Source organism: Mchenga conophoros, linkage group LG9, assembly GCF_057382185.1.
Source record: "Mchenga conophoros isolate Kocher_MC1m ecotype Shallow Benthic linkage group LG9, M_conophoros_male_GT1.1, whole genome shotgun sequence".
Classification (NCBI taxonomy): Eukaryota; Metazoa; Chordata; class Actinopteri; order Cichliformes; family Cichlidae; genus Mchenga; species Mchenga conophoros.
In genome coordinates this window covers 10,049,891-10,070,255 of record NC_140534.1, presented here as the reverse complement: position 1 = coordinate 10,070,255, position 20,365 = coordinate 10,049,891, and the positions used below count along the sequence as shown (strand labels likewise).

The following is a 20,365-nucleotide window of genomic DNA, read 5'->3' as shown; positions in this document are numbered from 1 at the left end:
AATGCAAATCCCCAGATTATTCATTAGTAAGTAATCATAAAGTAGTGAGCAAAATAAAAAATATCATTTAAAAAATAAATAAATAAATTCCCAGGTAAGTGATTGTAGCTGTGAATAGAAGCACATGTGTGTGTGTGTGTGTTTGCATGCACCAGAAAGGCATACTTGCCTGAAGACAAATGGTCCTTTGACCTTTGTATGAACCAGCAGCCCCTGGTGAGTGATAACTCATGACCTGGTGGACGGGTAGGGCATCCATCTCTCACCCTGCTAAGGATGAATGTGATGATGAACGCGCCCGCTTGCTGCTATTTAGATAGCCCTGAAGTCACAGCTATGACAAACTACCCACACAGAGAGCCAGGGCTGAGCCTTGTTTATACTGTCTGCCCATTCACCACCAGGCTACGACTGTATAAACTCTAACAGTGCCACAGGGAACTTGTACAAACTCAGGGTCAAATAAGAAGAGCAATCTGTCTCAGTGACTCTGCCGGCTTACAGTTTTACTGCTCACACTCGTGCATACAGCACATACAGCGCGTGCATCTCCAATACAGCAGCTGAGAGCATTAATGTAGAATAAAGCTACGATCAACCCAAAAATCATGCAAAGTCTTAATAGCATCCGACTGAAGTAAAGTGATCAGACTACAGTAGCGAGTCCAGGCCTCCAGCGCGCCCGCTCCTCTCCTCTTGGTTGACCCTGTGCTCACAAGCTGCTCTCTTCTTTTTAAGTCACATACCTACAAAGTGAGGTCACACTTCGCAGTGTTGACTAAAATTATGAACTGTGTCCAGATTGCCTCCAGCAGATAATCCTTTAGTCATCGGGGAGTCCTACGAGCTGTAATACAAATAGATGATTCAGTGAATCTCACTTCTGTCTGATGACAAGGACACTGTGGCGATTCCGTCAGTAAGCGCTGATGTGTTTGGTGGTGTTAGCTGCTGCTAGTCAGTGTTTCTAAACATGTCTTCACAGTGGGTCTAATGCTTTTGAGCTCAGACACTCTCATATGATGTGGGAATGTAATGTGGGGATGAATGTGATTTTTAGGACGCTAAAGACTAACATTAATTGCCATAGCTTTAGCTTTTAATTGACCCTTAAGCTATATGTTAATCAGATTTTGCCTTTCTTTCAGAATTCTCAGGAATCTAGAACATTCTAATAGAAGTTCTCTGGGTTCTTCTGTAATGTGCATCAGCGGTCCCCAACCTTTTTTACGCCACGGACCGGTTCAATGTCAGACAATGTTTTCACGGACCGGCCTTTAAGGTGTCATGGATAAATACAACAAAATAAAATGATAGGACCAAGACAGAAACTGTGTAACTTTATTAGCAGCGTCCTCCTGAAATGCGCCAACAACATTGAGAGTAACAATGCTCTCTGGTCGATATGGTAACGCATGAATATTACTTTCAAAATAAGACACAACTACACGGGAAAAGACCCAGAGAAATCGAGTTAATGATGAAAACCCTGAAAACCATAAATTTCACACCCGAGCCTCAACTCTTGCGGCTTGCTACCAAACGACTCATGGACTGGTACCAGTCCGTGGCCTGGGGGTTGGGGACCGCTGGTGTACATGACAACAAACCTAGAATCACACATCAGTTCTCCTATATATATACATATATATATACATGCGAAAAAATATAAACAGCTGATTAGTCTTTAGCTGATTATTTAATGCACTCTTTTTTTTAGCTCTGCTGGGGTTTTTTTTACATCTAAAATATTGGGAAATACTGCTTTAAACACAGAACACCAATAAATATATGTATGCTTATACATGTAAAATAGTTCCCCTTGAAATCTCTCACTAAATTATTTAAAGAACTGTGCTAAAAATGTGTCGAACATGTACAGTTTCCTTTCAGCATCTATCAAAAGCAGCATAAGAAATATAATGTTTCTGCTCACTGCAGCCTTTGTCTGCCATCTTAGTGTTTCAAGCCTCAGCTGTGGCAGACATTGAGGAAGAACTCTCCCGGAACAGGTGCCAGGAAGATAATAGCACCTGCAGCCCAGCAAGGTCGCCACACTGACCCGCGGGTCCTTCTCTATTATTGCGTCTTTGTTTGACAGCGCACACTGTGTGTACATACATGCATGTGCCTGCATTCTATCGTGTGCACATATTTCTCTCCATGCTCGATTTCTCTTACACACAAGTCTGCACTCACACACGGGCGAGCGATTCTACCGTTATCCAACTGATGGTCCATTCAAATTAAAATGAACCTCCATCATGCTAATAGGGGGAGCGGAGAACAAAGCGCGGGCTCTCTGCAGTCAGCAAGAATAGCAGGAGGATTATCACCGCTATCGTCAGAGCTATTATCATTAAACCAAGTTGCCACTCTCCCTTTCCGCTGCAAACCAACAGGCCGCGTGAGTTTACTGCTGCACCAGTTTGAATCGGTGCAGAGCCTGTCGCTTTAGTGACAAGGACATGACTGTGATGTGAAAGCACAACAGATGACGAGTCTGATTTCAAGAATTATATCTGGACATTTAGGCAATTATGTGTATTCCTGAAAGCACAGGGCCTAATTTGAACTTAATGATACGTTTAACTCACTGTTGGAGGCATGCAGTATGTGCTGTTCAGAGTTCAAAAGCAATGCTGCAGTTCCATTGCCTCTGTTGACTCATCATCTGATCTGCTTCGTGCTGCAAATTATTTTCAACCCTGTCATCATCTGTATCCGCAGGTATTAATAGGGAGCATACTGAACTTCAATACCGCGGTGCATTTGAAGTAAACGGATATTGAAACCCGACTCATTAGCCTAACGGTGCCATTGTAAGAAATGTAGGTTAGTTTGTTCCCCTTTGGAGTGCTCATCACAAAAGAAACTGTTTGTAAGGATTGTTACCATCTGGTGGTAGCTAGGCTAATTACCAAAGATAAAATTTCTGGCTGTGGAAGAAGCTTTAACAGGCAAGGTGAAGATATGAAGGAAAGAGGTATTCTTTATAGTTACAGCAGCTAATGAGTCAAGCACTGACAAAGCCACTGCCTCATCTACAAGCTCAAAGTAAAGAAGAGGCTTCTATCGCTAGATAGCTAGCTACCTTAGCTATCTTAGCTCTCTTAGCTTAGGAGTTCTCAAACATTTTTGTCACGAGGTATGCTATTTATGAAAAAGCATCATACACAGACATTACTGCTTCAGAGCCACATCTTTTAACCCTCTGAGGCTCACTTTTTTAAATTATCTATCGATCGATAGATCGATAGATAATTTAAAAAAGTGGGCCATTTCTATGGATACACCGTAATAACGTGGGAATGGTTGGTGATATTAAAGTCCTGTTTGTGGCACATTAGTATATGTGAGGGGGCAAACTCCTCAAGATGGGTGGTGACCATGGTGGCCATTTAGAAATTGGCCTTCTTGGATACAACTTTTGTTTTTTCAGTAGGAAGAGGGCCATGTGACACATCAAACTTATTGGTAATGTCACAAGAAAAACAATGGTGTGCTTGGTTTCAATGTAACTTTATTCTTTCATGAGTTTCTGACCACTTATAAAATGTGTTCAATGTGCAGCCCATTGTGTTGGATTGTCAATGCAACCCTCTTCTCCCACTCTTCACACTCTGATAGCAACACCGCAGGAGAAATGCCAGCACAGGCATCCAGCATCCGTAGTTTCAGGTGCTGCACATCTCGTATCTTCACACCATAGACAATTGCCTTCAGATGACCCCAAAGATAAAAGTCTAAGGGGGTCAGATCGGGAGACCTTGGGGGCCATTCAACTGGCCCACGACGACCAATCCACTTTCCAGGAAACTGTTCATCTAGGAATGCTCGGACCTGGCACCCATAATGTGGTGGTGCACCATCTTGCTGGAAAAACTCAGGGAACGTGCCAGCTTCAGTGCATAAAGAGGGAAACACATCATCATGTAGCAATTTCACATATCCAGTGGCCTTGAGGTTTCCATTGATGAAGAATGGACCCACTATCGTTGTACCCCATATACCACACCAAACCATCACTTCTGTTGTTCCAACAGTCTTGGAGGGATCCATCCAATGTGGGTTAGCATCAGACCAATAGCGGTGGTTTTGTTTGTTAACTTCACCATTCACATAAAAGTTTGCCTCATCACTGAACAAAATATTCTGCGTGAACTGAGGGTCCTGTTCCAATTTTTGTTTTGTCCATTCTGCAAATTCTGTGCGCCGATCTGGGTCATCCTCGTTGAGATGCTGCAGTAGCTGGAGTTTGTAAGGGAGCCATTTGTGAGTAGCTAATATCTGCCGAAGGGATGTTCGACTAATGCCACTCTCCAGTGACATGCGGGGAGTGCTACGCTGTGAGCTCTTGCTGAATGAAGCTAGGACAGCCACTGATGTTTCTTCATTAGTGGCAGTTTTCTTGCATCCACATTTTGGCAAATCCAACACTGAACCAGTTTCATGAAACTTAGCAAGTAGTTTGCTAACTGTAGCATGGGAGATGGGTGGTCTCGTAGGGTGTCTTGCATTGAAATCTGCTGCAATGACCCGGTTACTGCGTTTACCAGATATCAACACAATTTCGATCCGCTCCTCATGTGTTAACCTCTTTGACATGTCAATGGCTGTGAACAAAGAGAAACTTGTAAATAACTCATGAAAGAATAAAGTTACGTTGAAACCAAGCACACCATTGTTTTTCTTGTGACATTACCAATAAGTTTGATGTGTCACATGGCCCTCTTCCTATTGAAAAAACAAAAGCTGTATCCAAGATGGCCGACTTCTAAATGGCCACCATGGTCACCACCCATCTTGAGGAGTTTGCCCCCTCACATATACTAATGTGCCACAAACAGGACTTTAATATCACCAACCATTCCCATGTTATTACGGTGTATCCATATAAATGGCCTACCCTGTATATATATACACACACACACACAGTAATGATGCTGCTGACATCTTCAAATGTATATTCATTTTTTCTTTAATTCATTGGAAATTCTTTTGAGTGGCGTATTTGGAAAAAAAAAAAGAAATACTCAGAATTTATAACGTTGTCTCAAATGTCTTTAATGCTTGGAAACTAATAGCCTTTTCTGATGGCAGCAAATCAATTGATTATCTCACTCCTTGAGATACCAGCGAGTAATAGATTTTAAGTGGTTCCATATTTGTCTTTGGTAATTAGGCCTTAACTAAAGTACATTTACAAATATCTAATTATATATTGGACAATGACAACTATACTATATGTTCTTTGTTACGCACTGATAAAATAAACTGTTTTCTTGATCATATCTGAAAAATGATGCGTCAAGTGATTTAGAAACGGTGTAATCGCCACAGTCTTTTGAGCACAGTGGCTCCATACAGCAGAGCAGCTCCAAACATGCACCAATAAGACAATTAAATACGATTCTTCATTTTCAGCTGTGGATGCGGGTATTAAAGGGTGTCTGAATCTTGGTGTTAGATCTGTGATGGAGTGGGAGGGAGCTGTTTAGGGTCTACCTCGCCTCTTGCATGACGTCAGTTGGGTTTGATTCTGGCCCCACCGCAACCCTGCTCGGATAAGACGTCAAAAACATGGATGGAAAAAGATGAATAAAGAACATCAGCAGATATATAGATCAGAATTTTTTGCTCTCCTAAAATGGGTTTCAGCCCCATCGGTCTAATTTGTTTTCCCCTGAAGCATCTCTGCAACGGATTTGGCGAATCAAACATGTATTCCACAGAGAGAGACAGAGAGAGCGAGAGGAAAAGAAAACCTGAAAGAGAAACAAGAGCAACAGAGGAAGGGATGAGAGTGTAAAGATAGATGCTATCCGACGGAGATATCATAGAATCCACTGATTACACTGCAGTAAATAATAAACAGCGATCGCATCCTGATTGATGTACATCTGTTGTTGCACTGAATATTTGCCCAGCAAGCATCCGATAGAGTTGCAGACTGTGTTGTGTGACTGTTTAGCCTATATGGAATAATGATGATGACTATTTAGACTTTTAATAAAGCATTCATATTTAACTTTTACCTAATCTATGTCTCTTGATCGTGTTCTGAGAATAAATCAATAAACAGTACTATGAACAGCAGGCATGGGGCTCAGGTGAATGAGAGAATGAAGAGAACACGAGGAGTGCGACACACACACACGAGACACCAAACAAGCAACTGGCGAGATGAAGAAGAGGAGAGGATCAGGTAGGTGCAAAGTTATCACAGTTTATCCCAGCTCCAGTGTGTCACAGTTCAATAGCAGGTATGAGACCAGGTGGAACAAAGCATGGATGGCATACAATCCAGCATATGGCAGGTTCATCAACATCGAGCTTCTCACTTTTCTAGTTGTTTTACACTGGCTGTAAGTGTTTCTGGTTTGAAGATGAGGGACCCAGCCTACATAACCAGTACCTTTTGATAGATCACAGTGTTTCACTTTATATTCCTTTAACTTTAAAATGGGGCAATCTGCACAGAAACAACACAACCACACTGTATAAGTGAGTCTAAAAAGGAAGACAGCGTTTTTTCCACTACTGTTATTTTAGTAAATATTTTTTCTGGTATAGTTTTAAAAAGTCTTATTTCTAATCATATTACATAAATGATTACAGATTAAGCAATTTATTACTTTACCTCACCTAGATCAGCGGTCCCCAACCTCCGGGCCATGGACTGGTACCGGTCCGTGAGTCGTTTGGTACCAGGCTGCTAGAGTTGAGGCTCAGGTATGAAATTTATGGTTTTCAGGGTTTTTATTGCTATTTTTTAAAAATAATTTTTATTGTTATCTCGGTTTCCCTGGGTCTTTTCCTCTGTGTTATGAATAAATTGTCTTTCTTTTGGTACCAGTACTGGTTTTATTTTGTTGTATTTATCCACGACACCTTAAAAGCTGGTCCGTGAAAATATTGTTGGACATAAACCGACCCAACCAAAAAAGGTTGGGGACCGCTGATGCACGACTATTTGAACATGCCATGGTTTTAAAAAGAGACAAATAAGTACAGGACTAAAAGATTTTTAATAAATGAACTGTTTCTTTTCATCATTAATTCGAGAAAAAGACTGGAAAAGCAGCTGTACGATAAAGGCGTTTTTTACTGGTTTTACTGCTGCTTTCAGTGACTTACAGAGTATACCTTATGTCTATTATGTCTAAATATAGAATGGTGGGTATGTAGGTCCATGTGGGCCAACATTTGAGGCACTCTTAACCCGCAGATATCCTCTCTTTTTGTCCTTTACGCAAGGCAACATTTGTAGCCTGAGGTGCCACACACCCTTCACCAACAGCTCCGGCCCCAAAGCGCCACTGTCAGTGAGGTAGCGGAGGGGGTGGGGATGAAATTCTCCATCACGCCAAAGCCCATCCAAGCAGACCAATGCCAAAGCGCCGTGTGTGTACAAACAATTCAACTGAATCTGACTGGATGTATACTCAGGCCTTATCTGGGCAAAGCCAAATACTCTCTGAGCTATCAAAGGTAATGGATGAGTGATTGGAACTCTAAGTTTTTCGGGCAAATGCAAACACATCTATTACGCTCCACCACTTCAAGCTGTACAAATCAAAATCGGGGCAGCAAGAAGGAAAAATAAACTACACAGCATGTGACTGTTAGGAAACTTGGAAAAAACATCATTTTGCATATCGCACCGATCAGCCTGCAGGTCTAAAACTAACTCGGCCAACCCTGCGGCGATGCAACATCAGACACATTTAATGCAGGGAAAGATTTTTTTCTAAATACCTTTTAAAGGATTTGCAAGATAAGCCTGTCGGTCTCTCCTAGAAGGGGCCCCTAAAGGATCCTGGAATCGATGGATGGGAGAGGGATTTACTGTAGGGCAAAGAGGGGGAAAAATGTTATTTAATGCTTGCATGTGAGCAGAATAATGAAGCGGCGAGGATATTCGCATATGCGCTCATCATTATCAGTGCTCCTAATCTGCCATTAAGCAATTCCATCAGCTACAGGGATCTAATATTCACTGCAAAAAGAGCGTATTTATCACTATGAATCACTATGAATCAACTGCTATCAGATGTATTTACATAGTGAGGAAGGAGTGTAAAAACACTCTTGACCCCTCATGCAGAGAGAAGTAAAAAATATCAGTGGTAGAAAATATTCTGTACACAGGCACAGTGACTGAGCTAATCATTCAGGCCTCGCTACTACAGCATTTCCCATAATGCTTACCACTTATCATATAATGCACTAATCCAATAAGGATGTATGGCATCATCCTCGGGTTATTACAAAAACAGATAACGGAACAAAAAAACCAACCATGATCGTATTAAAGGGATCACACTGTTTAAGTTTAAAAATGCTCATCCAGATTAGCAGCTTACTACATCCAAGGTCCAGGCTAAAACTGCACTTTGTCTTAAGTTATCATCTTGGACTAGTTTTAAATGAATTACAGACTGTTTGCAGTTCTGCGCTATCGGCCACATTCATCATCCAAGATGGCGTCAGCTACCTTTAAATCCTGCAGTGTATAAATAATAAAGCTCGAGCGTAACCGTGCGTTAAAGTAAAGTAGTTTGCTTCTACACAGCTATAAATTCCAACAGTCTCCTGTTTCAGCTAGCATGGCCAAAACTACTGACCACCTATTAGCTTTAGATTCAGTGTTTTAGCACAACACTGTGTACAAGGTCAGCAAGTGCGTTTTTGACATCTTTCTTACAGCCCTTCATTCTTTGCACCCATTAACATTAAAACCTGACAGTCTGTAACATTTTTTCAGCAACATCATGAAGTTAATGCTAGTTAGCTTAGCTAGCTACAGCAAAACTGATAAATACAAACTAGAATCAAGAAGCTAGCTTTGTTTATTGATATCTAAAATCAGCAGTTTCAAGTGGTAAATCATACAGTGGTCAAGAGCAGAAGAACTGGAAAATATTTCATGCTAGCTCTCTAAGAAAATTCAGACTTTGCCTTCCCAAGCTGCTAACACCCACAACAAAAACCTACAAATGATGAAAAGCAGTGATTGTAGTCACCACCTCAGCCCAAATTGGTGAAGCAAGGTTAGGACAAGTTTCTTAGAGAACAGGCCGTGCAACAACATCTCTCCGCACACTGAGAACTCTTTTGGAGGTTGTTAAAAGGTGTAGCTTTCTCTCCGACCTCCGGAGAGAGCCCTCAGGAGAGGTTCTCTTGTAAAACGCTCCATCTTATTAATGGAAATAAATGCCGTTAGTGCCCCACCCCTCTTCCCCCACCCCCCCACCACTCCAGCAGTAAGACGTGTCTATTCTTGGCTAAAGTCTCCTTCATTAACGTTATCTCAAATAGGCACCGAGTCTGATGGCTAGAGGAGGGACGGCAAGCGGCTAAGCTGCTTCATCCAATTTCATTATTCCATATGAGGCGGGGTATCAGTGTTAACTTTGCTATGTCAGCAAAGCACACGAGGCAGTTGTGCTGTTGTGTGGCTGAAGCATGACAAAAGGCGAGAGGTGCCAGCAGCGCACGCTTTGCCAGCTGATCAGATGCTGACAAAGGCCATTCACGTGTTTGTGAGTTTTAATATCCAAATGCACTCGAATGGCGAGCGAACACATTTCAAGGCTGACTTGCTGTATTTTGGACCGAGTTGGTAAAACAGCACAAAGCTTTTTTTGGAGCCCATATCCTAGCACCTTCTTCAGCTATTTTCTGCTTATGAAATATTTCCCTTTTCATAGCAGCAGCTACCGTGCTGTGAATACGCACATGAAGCTGGAGGACAACAATAACAGTGTGTGTGCTTCAGGGAAGAGGGAGAGAGAGAGGGAGACAGAAACTGAAAGGAAAAGACATGAAAGAAAGGAAGAAAGGGAGAGGAGGGATGAAGAAAGCGTGAAACTGTGGACCGTCAAATGATCTGGCCTCTCTCCAGGCATGATGACTCAGGGATGATGGCACAGTTAGAGCTAATTAGGATCATAAACTGGAGAAATGTTTTGCCACCATGATGTGTGGGGTGCTTCCACACTATTGGCAGGACTTCGCATTAGATGTGAGAGCTAGTCTTGATGGCATGATAAAATAATAATAACAGCGATGATAAGACACAAAAAATCCACTGCCATGAATTAAAAATTTGAAATTTTTAGGTGAGCGAATCTAGTTCAGAATTACCAGACTCAGTTTAGTGAAATGTAACCACACTACAGCTCTGTTTCTGTTTGACTTTGGCAGTCACAATGTAAGAACAAGCATGAAAAGTGCATTTTGGTTGACATTTGGAGTAAATCGAGTGCGTAATTTTGCTATTAGAAATGCAATTTCTTTGCATTTTACAGCTCTGTCTTCACACTAAAACCCTTCTATACAGTCCAGCTGCCACAATCCAGATAAGATGAGAGGAGGTGATAAAAACAGCTTTCCATATAACTGTGAAGGTTGTTAGAGATACCAGCTGCATGAAGAATACACCTCATCTACATGTTGTATTGGATGAAAAAGCTAATGTTAGTTACTGTTCCTCTAAAACCTTAAGTAGGAAAGATGAGATAGTATTCTTTATCTTAAATATCAATGCAACAAAAATGCTAAATATTTTTTAAAAACCAAATTATTACCATGTAAACAAGCTGAAAATTAAATATATTTATATATATGTGGTTTTGGTTCATGATATAAATGAAACTGGTATCAGGATGATTTCAAAGGTAGGAAGGTCAATAAAATTTCCCCCTTTTTCATTTTTCTTTTTTTTTTTGTCTTGTTCTCAGCTGCAAACTCTACAAGGTCCATCTGAAGACAGAAAAATAAGACCTGCCGTCATGTTAACGGCAAAGAAACGGAAACTGCCTGAAAGCAGAGACAGAAAACAAACGATCAAATGTTTAAAACTGTGACCCTTTTTTCATTCTGCATTATTGTACGATCTAAATGCCTTCGGTTTTTGGATTTCTGGTTAGGAAAAACAAGATGCTTAACAATATCGCGCTGTGCCTTGGGAAACCATGTCAGCGTTTTGTCTTTAGTTTGCAGCCAAAATGAATATTGACTCAACAAAAACATAAAAAAAAACATTCAAAGCACACATACACACACACAGTGGAAAAAAAAGATGTCTGAATTGTTCCTTTAAATTGTAATCCCTACTCTTACTGGATAAACAAATCACCAGCTTGTTGCTCCCAAAGCATCGCACATGTTCCCTTGTTAAAAGCTCTCTCATCGATCTAACGTGCATCTCAAAACATAAACAATAGTTACACTATTGCTCGGCTGTTGCTCACATCTGGCATCAGCCCAACAGCAGCAGCAGCAACAACAACAACAAAAACTTGCTTGACAGTTGCTACGAGACATCCAAACTCTCTTTTACACAACAGGCTCTCTCATGTTGCGTTGTTTTGTGGACTGCAGACGCACACACACTGACGGGAAGCGATAATGCCGCCGAGTTGCCGTGCCACATCTGTGTTTATGAAGACTGACAGCTCCCCGCGAACGGCGACATGTACCGGGCACACAGGCGACAAGAACACACACACACGCGTGCACGCAAACAAATTAACACACACAGAGGCATCACTCTGGAGCGCAATTTCCATCAGAGCGGCACACGCGCATTAGTGGCATGCAGTGTAACCAGCTCTCAAATGTCTCCACCAAAGTAGTCATTGTTGTGAAAGCTCTTGTGGACAGGCTGATGAAGCGTAACACATGACTAACTCAATTAAACTGTGTTTTTGTTGTCATAGCAACAAGTGCAACAAGGTATTTGCAATGAGTAATACCCTTATCTTTCCAACTGTGGGAGTCATCAAACAACAGGCTAATTAACTTAAGTGTCACCTTCTGCATTTTTTAAATCTGCATCTGTGCTTTTGATACTTGTTCTGATTCATTCTCTCCGCAGCCTGACTGAGGCAGCTCTTGCACTCCGCGTGTTATTGAGACATTTCGCCATGAAATTTGTTTTCTGGCCCTGAACTTTAAGTACAATTTCTCACTGCCGAGCTCCAAAAAAGCCAAGAGGGACTATTACCAGATAATTACTAATTATGCTAATGTGCTAAAGTTGTGCTATTCCTTTTCCTTGGTCATTTTATCAGCTGTCCTCAAGAGACCACAATGAGTAGTAATAACCTTTTTTTTCCCCAGCCCCCTCCTCCGCCCACCAGCTAAACGCTCAGTCAGCTAGAGGACGCCATGTCCTAAACCGCAGACTCCTCCGCCGCTACCCTTAATCAGGAAGTGCCTGTAAATTCGCAGAGCCATGCGTGCGCACACCGCAGAACACGGCGCCGCTTCCATCGGCACTGACCTTCATTAACCTCATAAATGCCAGCGGTGTTTCTGTTGCAGCTCTTAATGCAGTTATCAGCACAAACACAAACAAATGTGACAGAAGTGTTTCAGGAATAAAACTAGTGCTTTTCATCTGTGAAACAAACCTCTCTCTCTTTCACACACACACACACACACACACACACACACACACACACACACACACACACACACACACACACACACACACACACTGTGTGACATTGGGCTATCCCAACATGGAAACCAAGCACCAATAACTGCATTCCTCAACCAGAAACCTTCCCACTCCTGATGACAATGACCCTACACCAGGAAACTGGTGCAAGGTGTGCATTGGCTCAGGTCCTCTCTGTGTTACCGCAGAGTGAGTTTATTTATCAGTGGATTCTGCATGTGAATGTAGGCCAATGCAGAGACCATACTGCAACTGTTACAATGCATGTGTGCATGACGGGGACAGTTACGCTAACATTAAACAATGATCTGAATGAATGCTGATTAAAACACTGTCATCGTCCTTAAAGGTCTCTCACACATCACTGCAGACTCGGCATGCTTGGACCACTTTCACTATTCCAACTTAAATGTAATCATTTTTTTAGCCAGATTTACTATTGAGCATTACGACTGTTTTTTCTTTTTCTTCTATTATTACTCACATTGAGCTTTTTTATTTTTTATTCTCAAAGACAGCATAAGCATCCTGGATTCTATTTAAAAGGAACCTTCGATTTATATATACTTGCTTTTTCTATAATTTATATGCTGCTTAAAAAAGAAAAAACTTGCAGTTTTGTTATGGGTGGGGGTGGAAGGGGTGGGGCTTATTTGACAGATGTTGGTAGGGAGGCAAACAGCAAATGACAGGAGAAAAATGGACATGACATTCAACACGTGTCCGTGCAGCTGGAATTAGCGGCAAGATGTAAACAACGCATAAAAAATGAAGAGTTGCAAACAGAGTCTCCAAAGTATATGAAGTTCAAAGCCAAATCTGGAAGATTTGCAAGGTGTACGAGGTTTAGCATGAACACAAGTCAACAAAAAAGCTCCAAGTGATCAGTCATAAGCAGTAAAGACCTTAAAGGACAGTGCAGCAAATAACAGCTACGAAGAATCGTGTTTCCTACAAAGCAATAAAGGCAAAACAGGTAAAGGTACTATATCTAAGACAAACAACACTGACAGACAGTGGGCTAGTGTGGTTACGTAATTCAATTAAAGCAAAGGCTGTTTTGTGTGCATTTTGTATACCGTCTATGAATCTTCAAATACTGCTAACGCTTCTATCACAACTGTGAAAACACAGCTTGTTCTCTCCGACAGGCTGCAACACATCTTCTTTAATCTCAGAGCTATTTTGGTCATTCCGAAATACATTCCAATACAAGAATGTTTGGTTTTCTTCCAGTAGCATCAGTGACTAGCACTAGCAGACAGTAATATTACTGGTCTGCACAGATACCTGGCTGATTAAACCAGTGCAGATGCAAAGTTCTTCAAATTTGTGAAATCGTAAAGGACAGTCTGCTCTGAGTCTGTGCCCCCTCTTCTTGACCTCTGCCCCTCAACTCAGCGGCGCCTCTATCACCACCGTTAGCGCTGAGAGGGAAGCGGGATGATACGGTACAGCCAGGAATTCCACTCACTCTTCCCTCCCTCTGCTTGGTGAGATGTCAGATAGTCACAGAGGATCACTGGGTGGGTGGGAGAGTGGGGGGAGAGGGTGTTTTATGTTGATTGACCCAGCCGCCGAGCTAATGTTTACTTGCGCCTCTCCAGAACGGAGATGTTCAAATGCGTGTAAACCCTCGCATCCCTCCACCTCAACTTTCACCGCCGCCACGGCAGCCCACACTCGACCCGTCTGTCGCCGTCGCCAGCTCACCAGGAAGCAGAGCGTAAGCAGTAATTGCTATATAAATTATGTTACACTCTGTGTTTTTCACATTTCCCCCCTCGGCGCTCTTGATGATACGCTGATATACTGTACTGAGAGTGCAGGGTGATAAGTGTGGCTGTAAAAAAAAATAATGTTGGCCAATAAATCTCGGCGGTGCTTATTTTTGTCTGTAAGAAAGGCACACTGTGGATAAAAGAGCAAGAATATGCTGCACATATGCCGCGGTTTAACAAGGTCACGTCGTACAGATGACTGACAGGCGGGAATCTACAGGCAGATTTGTCAAAAATCAGGGGAGTGCATCATTCACCCAGATGTGCACGACTGTATTTGTGCAACTGACGTCCCTTTAGGGACACAGAGCTCACGGCTGTGACTAATTAAGAGGCAGATCCTCTGTGTGTCCACGAGTCCATCTGAGGGGGATAACTCTGCTCACACTGTGCTTAAAGAACAGCAAAAAAACCAAAAAAAAAACAGCGAGTGAGGTGTACATCTGCACAACACCGAGCTGACAGGAGTGCTGGAACCAGAACAATCTGAGGAGGCGGCGGCTGTCAAGCAGCAGCTGAAAAAGCAGCTGATGGATTCAGTAAGGTGTGTGATTTTTAGGAAATCTGAGCAGGAGCAGTGAGGGCCGCCTGCTAAAAAGATGTTAGCAAATACATCCCCAGGCTGTAATCTTCACTCTTTACTTATTTATCCTGCCCATCCAAAAGAAATGAGCAAACACACCCAAAAAAGAAAAACAAAAAAAGGAGTCTGATGGAAAAAGAAATTAATCAAAGTTGCTGAATCTGCTTAGAACCTTTTGAATACACACGCAGGTTTTAGTCCATCTACAAATAATCTGCAGCCTTTTCAAGGGATTAAGCCACAAATGCAACCAAATAATCCCTCAGTGATTTATTGATTTATTGATTTATTTTCCTTAAAGTCTATACACATAATTGTGTGGAAATCTCGAGATGATGCTCGGCTGGCATTTGAGATGAAAGATGACGATGATCGGTTAAAAAAAAATGGAAGCTGGAACCCTTCAGTCTGACACTGGGCTTTTATTTTGACAGTTTTATGAAACGTTTAAATTTGAATACAAGCGTCAAGACAGGAAGAGCAGAAGAGTCAGCGGCCATCAGCGCGTCCCGAAGCCACAGTTCATTTACAGCCGGCCCCTGAACTGGCCCCTAATGTCCCGTGTTATCAGAATGAATCAGCAGAGCTGATAAATTAGCTGCTCGGAAATACACGCAGCGAGGGCCTGTCAGCTAATGTGCGCGCGCGCTTGTGTGATACTCATATGCAATGCTTAATGTTGTGGAACCAATTCTGTCGTTTTCCATTATGTAAATACATTTGCCTCAGCACTATATTTTATGTATTGTCTCCCTTGTCTCAATTACTTGGGCTATTAAAAATCAAGAGGTTATGGAAATGAGATGCAGTTGTCTGTTTTGTAGTTTGATGACAAGTGCAAAGTGTTTATGAAAGCTCGTTATGCATTCAATTGCAGTCGGATACGTCAACACGCTCCGAGCGTTCATCCATATTCCACAATGCAATGGGGTGGCACGTCAGTGTCTTCAAGCATAAACAACACAAACGGTCGTGTTATCATCTGTTATGCGTATAAATAAATAAAAATAAATATTGCTTAAATCTTCCTCCTCCTTTTTTATGGAGATGGCAGAAAAAGAGGAGGTGAACAAAAAGCAAAGAGTTTGAGGCCTGTGCCAGAGCAAACAAGTGCTCGGTGATTCAGTTCAGTATTAATTAGCCAAATAAGAATACCTGAGGAAATAACCGGCGAGGTTTTTATTTTTCTTCTTCTAAAGAATCAAAGCATTCCCTGACATATCAATAATAGCTCCTTTCTTGATCTTTCAAAATGTCACTTTGCAGCTCTTTTCCCTCTGTGAAGTGCAGCACGAAGGAAGTTGGGATAAAATTACTCAGCAATCACGGATTAATTTTAGCAGCGAGCAATGCTGCGTTTTCACTTGTGACCACTTTTCTTGTTTTTTTTTCTTTTTTTAAAAAAGCAGGAATGCAAAGTCTCAAAGTGAGAGGTGCTGAGGTGGAAATGTTTCATCAGCCAGAGTGCTGTGAATTGTATTATTTTTATTTATTTAATTTTTTTGCATCATATACATAATATTTCACAAAGGTAAGAGTGTCACTGGCAGAGAGGATGCAGGGCATTTAAAACACACAAGGGATTTGTTTACCATGAACCCCCGTCAGCATCCATTACAGCACGGCTGCAGGGACAGGCGCTGAGCCTTAGGAAAAAAAATCCTCACTGTTATTATGTTTCAGTCACTGGAAATCATCATGCTTTTCTGTTTTCATTACACATATAATTGGCTGTTTTACAGTTTGTCTCCAATTGTTAATCCACTGATTTCTTCATTAGAAGCTCCAAAAAAGGAGGCTGGAAGCTTAGAATTAGAAACAGGCACAAATAAAAAATATCAAGACAAAAAAAAACAAAGAAATATTATTTTGAAGGGCCAGATAAAATAATTGTAGGTCCCTGCTCCTTTTGTCTCCCTGTTGCAGGCCCATAACTGAGTCCTAAACTTGAGGCTTCTCTGTGTAGCAGTACAGCAGTGCAGTTTTAGCCTCTAATGGGTGAAAATTCTGTTTAGATGAGACAACAGGGGAAAAAAAGGAAAAGGACAAAAAAAAATGTGAATTATTGGGATTTTGCAGTGTTTTCCAGCGTGGAGGAGGATGCTCTTTAATTATGCTACATTTTGAATATTTAAACTTACTGACAAGAACTGATGTGGCAATCTAACTGAAATTATGGAAGAAATCAGTGAGGACAGGATTCATGTGTATGCGCTGCTTAAAAAAACAAACAAATGAAGAAATCAGTGTTAAATATTGACAGCAGCCGTTCTGTCTACCGGAGAGCACGTTTAAAGCTCCATAAGAGCGAAATAATACTTTCATTCATTAGGTATAAGACACAACGAAGGCTCTGCGAGGACGACGCACGCAGCGGCAACTAAACTTTACACGAGAAAGGCGATTTAAAGCCGCCGTCTCCTCCTAAACAGAGATCACGTTTTTTTTTTCTTCAGTCACATTTCAAATATGCACTATTATCCAAAGCCGCCGTTATCGGAGCAGGAGCAGCAGCGAGGTGCAGGCTCCACCGGGCTGTGCGCTCCGATGCTCCGCCAAGGTGCGCACGACCTCTGGAGAGAAAGCCAAAAAAAGAAGAAAAAAGAAAAAAGGAAACAAGTGGTCTAAAGTTTCTTTTCCGTTCTTTCTGTTTGCTTTTACCTTTTCTCTTGGATCGCCTCCTCCTCCTCCTTCTCAGCTTGCATTTCACCTGGCCGCCCTGAGCCCCCGACGCGCGGCTGTTGTTTCCAAGTACGGATGCCATCAGCGCAGACCTTTGGAGCGAGGCGCAGGGATAACTTGAACTCGGCGGCTCGATTCTCCTTTGTACTTGTCTGGCGTCAGCCTCCGTTGCTCTCTGATTGCGCTGCGTCCTCGGCTTTGACGAACACTCGGACTATATTTTCGGCTCTTCTTCTTTTTTATCCCTTCAAACCAGGGAGAGGAGCTTCGCGTCTCGCTGTTCCTGTATCACCTCAGAAACTCCAGCTCGCCTCCAGCTCATAGAGAGACTGTGTTCGCAGCGCAGCGTGGCAGCTCTCAGCAGCACTGATCCCGGCTGCTTCGCTCCTCTCAGCCAGTTTTTGCCGCGCCTCTGCAGAAATTTTGGCATCAGCCACTTTGAATTCAATCATGCAGGACGCCTATCTATTTGCTGCCGAGTTTTCTAATTAGGGTCCAATCCTGGCTGTCTGGGAGGTGTGACATCACCAGCGACACCCACCAGCTCACACCCCTTCTTCACCCAGTGCTGTTTTAAAAACGTTTCGTCTCATTCCACTTTTTTACTTCACTTTTTTTTTTACATGGCAGGGGAACTGTGTTCTTCTCAGGGAGGGGAAGGGGTCAAAGGTCAGGCAAGGATAGGACGTTTACCATCACCAAAGTACCAAATGTGGTCTTCTGCTTCATATACTGCCTGCTGCAAACCCAGTCACCACTAACTTGAGGCTCAAAGGAGAGACAGGGATGCAGAATGAGATGAGTGCTTCTCCTTTCTCTCCTTGTACAGTTGTGTTTGTCTTGCAGGATTTAGGATTTGCAATCTTCTTGTGGGATTAATGTTCTGAAATAAATTCCCTCTCTGTGGTCTGAAGTCATAGATGTCCATGGAGGAAGATTATTCTCAGACGCATTGCTCAGCTGTCTTTTCAAAGGCATCTTTAACGGACTTTTTTTTTTTCACGTAGGTCTTACGAAACGTATTTTATTCTGAAAATCCTGTTTTGACTTTTGCAGGTGACCTTCATCACACATGGCAAAAACTCTTAACGGTGTGTTGTATTCGTAAAGTTTGAAGATTGTGACATTTTGGCATTATTGTGTGAAAGCGCGGTGTGAAGGCTTTCACAAAGCATTTGTGGTTTACCTAGCTGCAGGTAATTGTTTTATTCCCCCGGCCTCTGCAGCAGAAGGTCAGGTGTGCGTTGGGAGGAGGCGCTATGGTACTGCCGGACACATTCAGGAGCTCGGAATAAATGCAGGTTTGTTAAGCCCTAATCAAGAATGCATTAAGCTTGTACAGCTGTTTCTTTTTTCTTTTCTTTTTTTTTTTTACAGTTGGTGAATAAATAAAAGAGAGTGATATTTAATACCTAACAAAACATAGCCTGCTGTTGCCTTGATTTTTCCCCCCAAAAGACCCCCTTTACCTTCACAGGGCCCCAGCCGCTTTAGTTTTTATGATAAGAAAAAGAAAAAGCAGTGCTTTTGCTGAAGAACCAGCATGACACGTTTGCTGATGTCAGATTGAAAAGTCACTTTGAGGCTTTGTTGTTGGGTGGAAACATTTCCTCCCAGCCTCAGGGGCAGGGAGAAAGAGAGAGAGAGAAAGAACGAGAGCGAGGGTGCCGGGGCCGTCCGCCAGGCTGCAGTCTGCCCTCAGGACGCCCACAAATATCCATGTAAATTGCAGTTTAAGAGAAATCAATATAAGTGACAAGTTGCCAATGCCACTATCTGGGGCAGTAATGAAGGTGTGCTGGCGGGGGGGCTGGAAAATACACAGATAACAGCAAACTGGCTGAGTGGGGTGGAGGTACAGGTTAGAGGAAAGTGTGTGTGCACAGACACACATGCACAGCAAGGTCAGTAAGTGATGGATGCAAAGAACCACTAACTAACCTGGTTATCTTTATGTTCAACAGTACCTATGGCTGTACTACCTCAGTGCTCTACAAACACTATATAGCAACATGTTTCTTTAACTGTAGTCTACTTGATTGGTGAGAATTGAGCCCGATAGATTGTAAATCCGTTAGATATCAGTAACAATTACTTTTTTAAAGGTTGTATCTATGACATAAATGTTAAAATACAAGCAGCAGGAGACAATATTATTAAATTTATCTGATTATTTATCTCCATTAATTGACTGTTCTGTATCTATAAAACTGTTTACACTGTTCTATTGAAACACGCGCGCGCACACACACACACACACACACACACACACACACACACACACACACATGTTCCCAGATATTCAGGAGAAATTTTAAAGGTACAGGAAATCCTTCTTTTAAGGGTATTTAATTTCCTACTCACCTCTTGAACTGAAGTCAGTCTCTAACACACAAAAACACGCAAAAACATATTTATTTATTCTTAATATTGCAAGAATTACTTCTTGTCAGTGACCTCTCCATCTCTGAATAGCTGACAGCAATCCAGCTAAAGAACCACAACAGTTGGTTATAAGCTAATATTATCTCACCTAATGTTGGGCTTGAGTGTCCTAAAAATCACACTTTCTCTCTGATAGGTTAATTAAATAGGTTAATTACATACTCATATGAGTTTATTCACCAAGTATCTGAGTTCAGCAATGTTAGAGCCACTTTACAGTTTCACAAACAATGGCTAACAGAGGCTAACACTGGCAAAAACAGCATCTAAAAGAGGCTAACGTGAACAAAAATAGCAGCTAACAGAGGCTAACATGAACAAAAACATCAGCTAAAATAGGCTAACATGAACAAAAACAGCAGCTAAAAGAGGCTAACATTAACATAAACAGTAGCTAAA

General features: G+C 42.0%; 1 protein-coding gene across 2 annotated transcripts in view; it reads right to left on the bottom strand.

The window, feature by feature from the left end:
* Positions 1 to 18,322, bottom strand: part of adarb2 (adenosine deaminase RNA specific B2 (inactive)) — a 226,499-nt gene extending 208,177 nt beyond the window's left edge. The window contains exons 1-2 of one of the 2 annotated variants that reach the window (XM_085286330.1): positions 17,501 to 18,322; positions 7,762 to 7,851 (exon numbers count right to left, since the gene is read on the bottom strand). In XM_085286330.1, the coding sequence (XP_085142456.1) occupies positions 7,762 to 7,851; positions 17,501 to 17,603 (193 nt within the window). In that variant the 5' untranslated portion in view covers positions 17,604 to 18,322. The remainder of the gene's footprint in view (positions 1 to 7,761; positions 7,852 to 17,500) is intronic. The other variant, XM_085286329.1, reaches the window with a different exon arrangement.
* Between the last annotated feature and the right edge of the window lie 2,043 nt (positions 18,323 to 20,365).